This window comes from Centropristis striata, chromosome 7 (assembly GCF_030273125.1).
Source record: "Centropristis striata isolate RG_2023a ecotype Rhode Island chromosome 7, C.striata_1.0, whole genome shotgun sequence".
In the NCBI taxonomy this organism is placed as follows: Eukaryota; Metazoa; Chordata; class Actinopteri; order Perciformes; family Serranidae; genus Centropristis; species Centropristis striata.
In genome coordinates, this window is record NC_081523.1 from 3,024,777 (window position 1) to 3,035,091 (window position 10,315).

Consider the following 10,315-nt stretch of genomic DNA (forward strand, 5'->3'; position numbering starts at 1 on the left):
AAATTATTTACCTAATGCTCCTTCCTGCACTTTATTTCTATCTATTCTGTGCAGTGGTGGAATGTAACTAAGTACATTTACTCAAGTACTGTACTTAAGTACAATTTTGAGATATTTGTACTTTACTTGAGTATTTCCATTTTATGTAACTTTATACTTCTACTTCACTACATTTTGAGGCAAATATTGTACTTTTTACTCCACTATATTTAGCTGCCAGTTTTAGTTACTTTTCAGTTCAAGATTTAACATAAAAACATAATTAATATGAAATGTTTGCTAACATGTTAACATGTTTTAAATTGAACATCATAAGAGTATATTAAGTAGTAAAAATTAGCCCTACCTTGAGAAAATTAAAGCGGTCCGTACATAAATGCATCAAAAATAATAACCCACCAATATATTTTTAGAATATATAAAACAATCCAAGTGGGTCCATTCTGCATAAAAAGTACTTTTACTTTTGATACTTTAAGTACATTTTGATGCTGATACTTTTGTACTTTTACTTCAGTAAGTTTTGAATGCAGGACTTTTACTTGTAGTGGAGTAATTTCACAGTGTTGTATCAGTACTTTTACTTAAGTAAGAGATCTGAATACTTTTTCCACCACTGATTCTGTGGAAGTATAAAGTAGCTGAAAATGAAAATACTCATACTACAGTACTTCAGTAAATGTACTGCTGTGTTATTTTCCACCACTAACTTTAATCATAGTCACTGATGCATTAGCTTTTATTTTTTAAACTCTGTTAAAACTATTTAGTTTAGTGTGTTTATCGTTCTAAAAGTGATCCATCTGTGTGAAAATACTATATATACTTAAAATAATATTGCAGAATGGCAAAATTATTTTTTATTTGATTTGATTTCATTATTGTTAATGAACCAACTTGTTCGAAATATATGCAAAATCTCATTCTGCCAAGTAAGTTCAGCTGTCTAATGATGTAGTCAGACAATACTTCCCTCTAAAATGTGCTGGAGTACAAAGTAGTGTAAAATATAAGTACATCAAAATTGTATAACTAGTATAGATATTTATGAATCGTAATGATATGCCTAATACATTGCATATTCCTTAATATAGGGGGCCAACAGAATTACTCAAGTGCAGGAATACTTATTGGATTTGTGGGTCTCTACTAGTTATTATTTGTGATCTTCTGCGTAATAAAAATACTACTTTAATGGGAGAATTAATGTACTAAAACACAGCTTTTGCTTGGACTAATTTATCTTTAGAACCGGACAAATGTCTATTGTGAAGTCTCAAATCCCATTGTAAGTTGCCCAAGTGAACATATAAAACAAGAATCAAAGTAATGTATAAGGCTTTATTAAATATTTCATTGAACATAATTTAAAAACAGTGTTAGTAGGCAGATGATCAAATAAATATATATGTTAAAATAATGCATAAATATATAAATAAATAGCTAAAAGCATTAATAGTTATTTCATTCAACACAATAAATACACAGGGTGCATAGCACATAGCACAATGATGCCACCTTCTGGTGAAACTTGACTTATGTCAATAACTAAGCATTTCACTTTCTGTACTCGGTACATACAGTAAATTGAGGCTCTGTAATACTTGCAGAAGTCTTTCTATCAGACAGTGGTTAGTGATTTTAAGCACTCTCAGATTTGATCTCTTGGATGTTGAAGATTCTGGAGCGTTGGGCGGTCTCCAGACACATTTCCAGCGGCTTGTTGTTCTGCTCAGCTGTGCTGATGTACCAGTCTGGGAAGGCGACAGACATGAGGGTGGTGATGTTCACCCCGGTGACCTGCTCGTAGAAGAGGAACCGCACTTTGTCGCTGTCCGAGCTCATACTCGCCAGACTACTATCATCCGTCACCGCCTGGAAGAAAAATGTCAGAAAGTTAGATAAGTGATGAGCAGACAGATCTAATACGTTTCCCTTGGTTACTGTCTGGGCCTTTAACAACTGTGGCACATGGGATTAAAGGTGTTATATGTGATTCTTGAGTCTAATTTTCAGGTTATCAAACCCAGAGTGTCAGTATTTGACAATTTAGGAATGAGCAGTGGTGGAAAGTAACTAAGTACATTTACTCAAGTACTGTGCTTAAGTACAATTTTGAGGTACTTGTACTTTACTTGAGTGTTTCTATTTTCTGTTAATGTATACTTCTACTTCACTACATTTTGAGGCAAATATTGTACTTTTTACTCCACTACATTTAGCTGACAGCTTTAGTTACTTTTCAGGTCGAGATTCAACATGAAACATATGATCAATTTAAGGTGATTAGACTTGTTTTATTTTATTAAATCTTATAACAGTATATTAAGTACTTAAATGAGCCATATCTTTACAAAATTAAAACCCTGCTTACATAAAATCATCAATACAAATAATGTAATAATATATTTAGAATATATTAAACAATGTGAGTGGGTCCATTCGGCAAAATGAGTACTTTTACTTTTGATACTTTAAGTACATTTTGATGCTGATACTTTTGTACTTTTACTTCAGTAAGTTTTGAATGCAGGACTTTTACTTGTAGTGGAGTAATTTCATAGTGTTGTATTAGTACTTTTACTTAAGTAAGGGATCTGAATACTTCTTCCACCACTGGGAATGAGACAACATTTTTACCTTTAAGGTCTTCATGTGGCACTTTAAAACTTTCATAATCAATAACTCTGCCTTTCAATTGAACTGTTTTTAATGTTTTTGCATGTGTTATGTCTGTGCTGTTTTGTGTTTTTTCTCTGTACTCTCAACGTCATTTTAAATGAGGGGTTTCCCTTATTGATTCCTCAAGAAATAAATAAAGGATAAATGAAAATGAAAAATGAAAAAATGTAATGATTTTTACCTCCAGATGTAAAGTTGGCTCAGCACCATCCTTGCGGCAACACAGGTAGAGATCACTGCCTCTGATTCCCAGAGCTATAGTTCTGCCCTCGACGGTGGCTGCAGGGTGAGCGTAGGACGACAGGTTCAGGTGAACTGTGGAGAGAACGGAGGATACAGGTTCATTTCATTATCATGCACATCTTACAACAAGAAAGAATGATTTACATATTCCTTTCTGTAGGACTTCTGTTGCCAAATTCTCATTTGTTTATCAAGGTGCAGTGCTGTGGAATGACTTAAAACATCTAACAGAATCATGTTCCTCTTTAAATACTTTTAAGACCAAGCTCAAAACATCCCTATAGATGTTTTACACCTTTGTATTTGTTTTGTTTGTATTTTTTTATTTTCATCTAGCTATGTAATTTAAGTAAAGTATAGTTATTTATAGGTTTAAGAGGGAGGGTCACGTATAAGCCCTTTGGGCTTTTTGATCTTTCCTGCATTTTCTTTTACTGTTTCTTGTACTGTTATTTCCTAACAATTGTATGTTTTTTAAGTGCAAACAACAATAAATTAAAAAAAAAAAATAAATAAAATTCTATGAAAAGCTGAGAGACAATGCCACTCTCTGTCACGGTACTACTTTCTTCAAGAACACCTGCATTTCTACAACAACACTTTACATTTCTTGCCATCAGCTTCCATCTAAAGTTCTGGCTTTAAACTCCATGCCACATTTTTTTTTTTTGGATGATATTCAGCCAAGTAAAACTGGAGATATTGTAAAATATATTGAGTATAAAATATTGAACTTGATATTATCCTCATTTTACCTGTTATATGTTATATATGCAACCTGTATTCATATTTGCAATATTTAAAATTATTTGTTTTGAAACATCATTTTCGAGATCAGATTTTATGTTTTCCTTTGTTTCTTTTGGGATCAAAATTTTCATCAAGTAGGTCAAAGTTAAAAAATTAATTATCAGGACATATAGGTGAGGTTGCGCTGAAAAAACTGATACCAACATGGCATGGTATAGATTTTTTAACAGATTTTTTAACGGACATAATAGCCGAAGATTTCAGAGGGTTTAAGATTAAACCAGTGGTTCTCAGCTTGTTGTCTAGTGAACTGTGACACCTCGGCCAAGGCTTACAGTGCATTGAGATATTAATATTATTAGTATATAAATGAGTGTGTAAGTCACTCAAATGAGGAAATAAAGCAGTACTGGAGGAAACACCATAAAATATCACCTTTAAATAGCTTCAGATGAAATACAAAGTTGAGCTAAACTAAAACAAACTGTTATCTCTAAATTTAAATTTCTACCATGACCCACAGACTGTTTTCAGCAACCTGGTCTCACAGAAATCCGTGAAATAGCCACAGAATCGCTCAAATTTCCGTGAAACTGACACAGATTTCGCTACAATGCAAGTTAATGACAGTCATATCCCGTGGCTATTCCATGGATATTTGTTCCTATTGGTTTGTTCCAAGTCACGTGACTTTCAAGGTCCCGGCGGTCAGAACAAAAAACATGGCGGACAGTTCTCTCATTTTTAGTGAAAAAATCAATATTTTGACTTAGTTTCTGCATAAAAATGGATTTTGATCACATTTCTAGCGAGAAATTATTGTTATTATGTTTTATTTTCTAAATATTCACTCAGTGAATGTACATAATCACTTTGTATGTTGGAATAGCCACGGGATATGACTGTCATTAACTTGCATTGTAGCGAAATCTGTGTCAGTTTCACGGAAATTTGAGCGATTCCGTGGCTATTTCACGGATTCCTGTGAGACCATGTTGGTTTTCAGATGTAACTGTCACATGGTTTCTATTACCTTTAGTTGCAGGTTCAACGCCTCCCTGCAGCATCACGGCGTGCAGCTGCATGCTGTTTGGGATCCGGATCAAGCTCCTCTTCTCCCCATCGGTCACCTTGCAGGGGTAGCCGTCAGTCTTGATGATCTGGACAGGTGGATTTGACTCACAGCCAAACACATATCGCTCTGAGGGAAAAAGAGGCACACCTGATGAGTTATGTTGTCTTTGTGCACGTGTGAGTGTTTGTCATCTTTCTTTTGTGGGCAGCAGGAATTACAACTACAGCTGCATACTTTCTGTCTTCCTGAGCAACTGAACCTTAAACCTCTGAAGTCCAGGAGATTTTGGTTCAAATGTGTCAACTTCCTCTGCATTAATTTCTGTCTGTGTTCAGCATCTTTCAGTCTGTCCTTACATCACATGCATGGCTCCTTTTTCTCCACACAAACTTGGCCATCAGTCAGATTATTAATTTTATTTTAATTAAAGTATAAAGCTGCCAGGAACCCAAAATACAAGCAAAAGACAAAGGTGTCTATGGAAATGTACCATTTTTTAAATAATTTATACACACAAAAACAGCAGAAACAATAAATAAATGATAAAACTACAAAACTGTCTATTTGCATGTAAATTAATAATAGTACTTCATGGTTTTCATTGTAGAAAAAAAAATGCACATTTTAAAAATGGCCTAGAAACATAAATGTGACACTGTGAAAGCTCCTATGATTGAACTTTAACTGGCTTTCTCAGTTTGTCTACATATCAGATATAAACAAAGTTATAACTGTAAATAAAACATGTGTATTTTCAATAAATAGATGGACTCCAGAGGGTTAAAAGCAAGAACTCTGAGTAGCCTACTGCTATACAGACACTGTATGATGCTCATTTGAGCTTGTAGAGCAATTAAAGTCATGCCAAAAGCTTTTTTAACCCTTTGATGCAGAACATGAGTCTAAAGTAACCCCACTAAGTTTTTATCTTCTATATCTTTGCAATAAATTAATTTCATCATTCAGTATTCCAGGTTTTCCTCAAATAGCTTCTTTTTGATCATCATACATCCTAAAAATGTTTTGCCCTCCTACAGTACTTAAGTAATTTATGTATTTTTTTGTTTTTATCTATACAAATCCAGTTGATTTTGGGGTAAAACAGAGCGATGCTAAAGTTGAAATAGAAATATTGTCTGTGTTTACCTTCCACCAGGTTCTCCAGTATGATGTTCAGCAGGTTTTCATCTCTGAACTCGGTTCCCTGCGTCGTCTCGGAGGCGTTGCTGCCCTTGAACCTCTCCATGGCGATGATGAGGTTGACCACGCGCCTCATGGTCAGAGGATGCTCCGTGATCTCAAAGTCCAGGCCGTGGGGCATCTTGGGGCTCCACATCTCGCTCACGTTGCATGTCATCTCAGATTCCATTTTTTTTAGTTAGGAGTTAAGTAAAAAGCTGCAGGACGAATAAAATGAAATAAAAATCCAATGAATTTCCAGTGTCACTAAATCATTTAGGGCAGGGGTCTCAAACTCAAATTACCCGGGGGCCGCTGGAGGCAGTATCAAAATGACCAAAAAAAGACACAAAATTACAGAAAAAGACAAAATGACTGAAAAAAACACTACATTACGTTAAAAAAAATTACGTTAAAAAGACACAAAATGACCAAAAAAATACACAAAGTGACCAAAAAGACACAAAATGACAGAAAAAAAACGAAATTACTTAAAAAAAGACACACAATTACCAAAAAAGACACAAAATTATGAAAAAAGACAAAATTATTTAAAAAAGACAAAATTACCAAAAAAAAGTAATTAAAGGGACCTTCCACACACAACACAGTAAAGTGTCATTCATATAAAACTCACATTAAACTTTCATATCAAGGTGGGGGCCACAAAATATCATCACGAGGGCCACAATTGGCCCACGGGCCGCCAGTTTGAGACCCATGATTTAGGGGGATACAGATGGATTTTTAGCTAAACTTCTACTTTTTTTGTAGCTGTTTTTCTTTTTATTTAAATTAAAACAACATTTTTCTTTAGTAAATGTTCTTAGTTACATTCCACCAATGGTGTCAACACTGTAAATAACTTACTGTGATTTTTACAGTAACTTATTGGCAGCAATTAACAAGTAACTTACTGTTATTATTATTTACAGTAGAACTACTGTATTATTATTTACAGTACTGTTTTTATTCTGTAAAATAAACAATTAAACACTGTGATTTTAGTAGTGTTTACAGTCCTGATTTGTTTACTGTAATAATAAAAAACAGTTAAACATTGTGATTTTTAATGGTACTGTATATGGTAATACGGCACAGTAAACAATGCTGTTAATTTGATAATAATTTCATCATTATTTTTTAAAGAAATAACTAGTAATTGCAAGTAATTACTCTATACACTAAAGAAAATAATATTAATACATTTACTGTTTTACAACTGATTTCCATACTGTGTTTTGTATGAAAAACTTTAAGTTAATTATTTAAACAGCATTTGTATCGGACTGATTCTGATAAAAAAATATGATAAAAAAATAGAAAAATACAGTCGTCTACTTTACTTTTCATACTGTCTACTGTATTTATTCCACAGTAATGTTTTAACTACTGTGATTTTGTCACAAGTAGTGATTTTTATTGTAAATTATACAGCACTATACACTGTAAAAAAAAAAATCCGTTTAATTTACGGTAAAATACCGGCAGCTGTGGTTGCCAGAAGATCACCGTAAAAAATACAGTGAGCGTATGTAAATGTAAATATCAGCAAAAACTGTAATTTATACAGAATAATCCCATTACTTTTAGGATAATTGTGTCATCATGGCATTTCTCCATTAACTTTACATGAAAATTTTATATTTTTACAGCAAAACTGTGTTTTCTACAGTTTATGGCGGTAGAATTTAAACTTTTATACTATTGTTTGATTTGCAGTAATTAAAAGTATCTACTACAGTCATACGACCTATTTCGGATGCAATTTGACAGTTTTTTACTGTAATTTAAACAAACATTTTTTAACAGTGTAGTGTAAAAATCAAACACAGTGATGAACCGTGAATAAGACAGTAAATAACTCTATATAATAATCTTTTAGCAGCTTATAATGAGATAAAATATCCTGTTTAAAGGCTGTCTGAGACAACAAAAGGAAACAATGAAAAGTGAATTTACCTGTCAAGGCTGTGAAGGTTGTTTTAGTGTTTGCTTTAGATCCAGTGGATGTTCTGATGGTTGGAGCCTTCTGCTGCCTTTTTTATAGTCACTCAGCAGAGGCAGAGGGGGTTTCCCTCCCAGACAGGAAGTGGGATGGACCTGATAGACGGCTGCTGCGGTGATGAAATACTGTACTTACACACTGCTGCCGTACACAGGTACATTATGTGGTTGTGACACACACACTTACATTGTTACACAACTGCTTAGTAATGATTTATCAGATCTGCCATGTAGCCTACATCCTTATATTATCAATAATTATTATATTACTGTATAAACACTACTGGTCAAAAGTTTTAGAACACACCAACTTTTCCAGAATTTAATTGAAAATGATGCAGTTTAATGTCTCAGTGTACTCTGAAATGAATGCACATTTGCAACATTTAAAATTCTTCATTGAGCATGATAGTGTTTTGAAAGTAAAAAAAAGATTCAAAATCACATTTCACTCAACCTTGGGGTCGGGACCCCAATTGGGGTCGCGAGATGATTTCTGGGGGTCACCAAATCATTTGTTTTAGTCTTTTTGGTCACTTAATGTCTTTTTTTGTTCATTTTGTGTCTTTTAGGGTCATGTCTTTTTTTTTTTATCATTTTGTGGTCAATTTGTGTCTTTTTTGGTAATTTTGTTTCCTTTTTTTGGTCATTTTGTGTCTTTTTTTGGTCATTTTGTGTCTTTTTTTGTCATTTTGTGTCTTTTTTGATCATCTTGTGGTCAATTTGTGTCTTTCTTGGTCATTTTGTTTCTTTTTTGGGTCATTTTGTTTCTTTTTAGGGTGATCTGAACTGTGCGTGTGAGATTGTGTTCAGTGAGCGGGGGTCACGGACAACATGCATGTTAAATTGGGGGTCACGACTCAAAAAGGTTGAGAACTACTGGACTAAAGGACTAAAAAAAGACACAAAATGACCAAAAAAAGACACCTAAAGACACAAAATGACAAAAAAAAGACACAAAATGACAAAAAAAAGACACAAAATGACAAAAAAAAGACACAAAAAGACACAAAATGACTTACAAAGACATGAAAAGAATTAAAAAATGGACAAAATAGCCCAAGACTCCATAGAGTGAAGTTGTTAACCCATTTCTTGTTCCCTGAAAAAGGCCTACTTGTATAATTCTGAAATGTACATTATTTTTCAGTGTTGGTTAAGCTTACCTTTTTTTATTTACCTCTGGCAGTTCACCACTTACCTTTGGACCCTTTCAAGCTGTTCATTTGACTTGAACTGCTTGAATTTCAATAAAAAACTGGAAAAATTGTGGTGTTCTAAAACTTTTGACCGGTAGTGTAGATGATGCACTCACAGATCTGACCTGAGACCAGATTTATGCTCCAACAGTGATTTTCAGAATAAAACGACTTTGTTTTTGTTTGTTTTGTTAACAAAACTTTTACCCCACTAACAAATGTCTGTCAAAATGTATTAATATTGATATTAAGTGTGTATTTTTTAATGCTTAAGTGGAAACAATCAGGCACTTTTTGGTTGAATGTCATTTTCCCCAGATTTTTTGGAAAAAAATTGAAGTTTACATCACCTCACATTCCAACCTACAAATTAATTTAAAAGCCATAGATATACTTTTATGTTATAGCAATAAAGATAGGAAAATTCAACACTTAATTTGATTATTCTAATGGCGAAATTCCACATACATAAAGCCAAACTTTCCAAAGATTGACCTTTCTTTCCTGCAAGTTATTGAATTAAATTTCATAATAATAATTTTGTGCCTTTTTTAATAATTTTGTGTTTTTTTGATAATTTTGTGTCTTTTTTTAATAATTTTGTGTCTTTTTAAATAATTTTGTGCCTTTTTTAATAATTTTGTGTCCCTTTTAGTAAGTTTGTGTCTTTTTTAATAATTTTGTCTTTTTTTTTTAATAATTTTGTGTCTCTTTTAGTAATTTTGTGTAAGTTTTTGGTCATTTTCTGTCTTTTTTTTTGTAATTTTCTTTCTTTTTTTAAGTAATTTTGTGTTTTTTCAGTCATTTTGTGTCTTATTTTAGTAATTTTGTCATTTTGCTGAAGTACAATTTAATTCAATAACTACCTTGACTGTATTAAGACAATTGATAATAACAAATGTTTACATACTCTCAACATAATTCAAGAAATATTTGGAGAAATGTAATATGTCATGCCTTTTTCTTTCCTTCCCTTTTAATTTAATTATTTTTATTACTCTGTTTAATTTACACCTGTACTGACTAATACACTTCATTGACTTTGTCTCATATTTATTTATTTTCTCATTTTGTGATGCCAGACTTTGTTTGTTCTATCCGACATGAATGTTCTGACTGTATTTGGAATTCAATAATAATAATAATAATAATTCAATAAAGCTAAAAAAAAAAAAAAAAA

The 10,315-nt window shown here is 32.7% G+C and overlaps 1 protein-coding gene across 1 annotated transcript; it reads right to left on the minus strand.

Moving 5' to 3' along the window:
* Positions 1-1,641: 1,641 nt before the first annotated feature.
* On the minus strand, positions 1,642-6,119 carry LOC131974557 (interleukin-1 beta-like). The gene is made up of 4 exons (XM_059336913.1): positions 5,897-6,119; positions 4,709-4,876; positions 2,864-2,997; positions 1,642-1,875 (listed from the first exon to the last, which is right to left on the minus strand). Exons 1-4 carry the CDS (start codon positions 6,117-6,119, stop codon positions 1,642-1,644), a joined length of 759 nt encoding a protein of 252 aa, XP_059192896.1.
* Between the last annotated feature and the right edge of the window lie 4,196 nt (positions 6,120-10,315).

Excerpts from the sequence above, each read along its gene's own strand:
- LOC131974557 (XM_059336913.1), bottom strand. The coding sequence starts at position 6,119 with ATGGAATCTGAGATGACATGCAACGTGAGCGAGATGTGGAGCCCCAAG. Across the intron at positions 4,877-5,896 it reads ACTGGAGAACCTGGTGGAAG|AGCGATATGTGTTTGGCTGT; the intron begins GTAAACACAGAC and ends TTTTTCCCTCAG. Across the intron at positions 2,998-4,708 it reads CGTTGAACCTGCAACTAAAG|TTCACCTGAACCTGTCGTCC; the intron begins GTAATAGAAACC and ends TTCTCTCCACAG.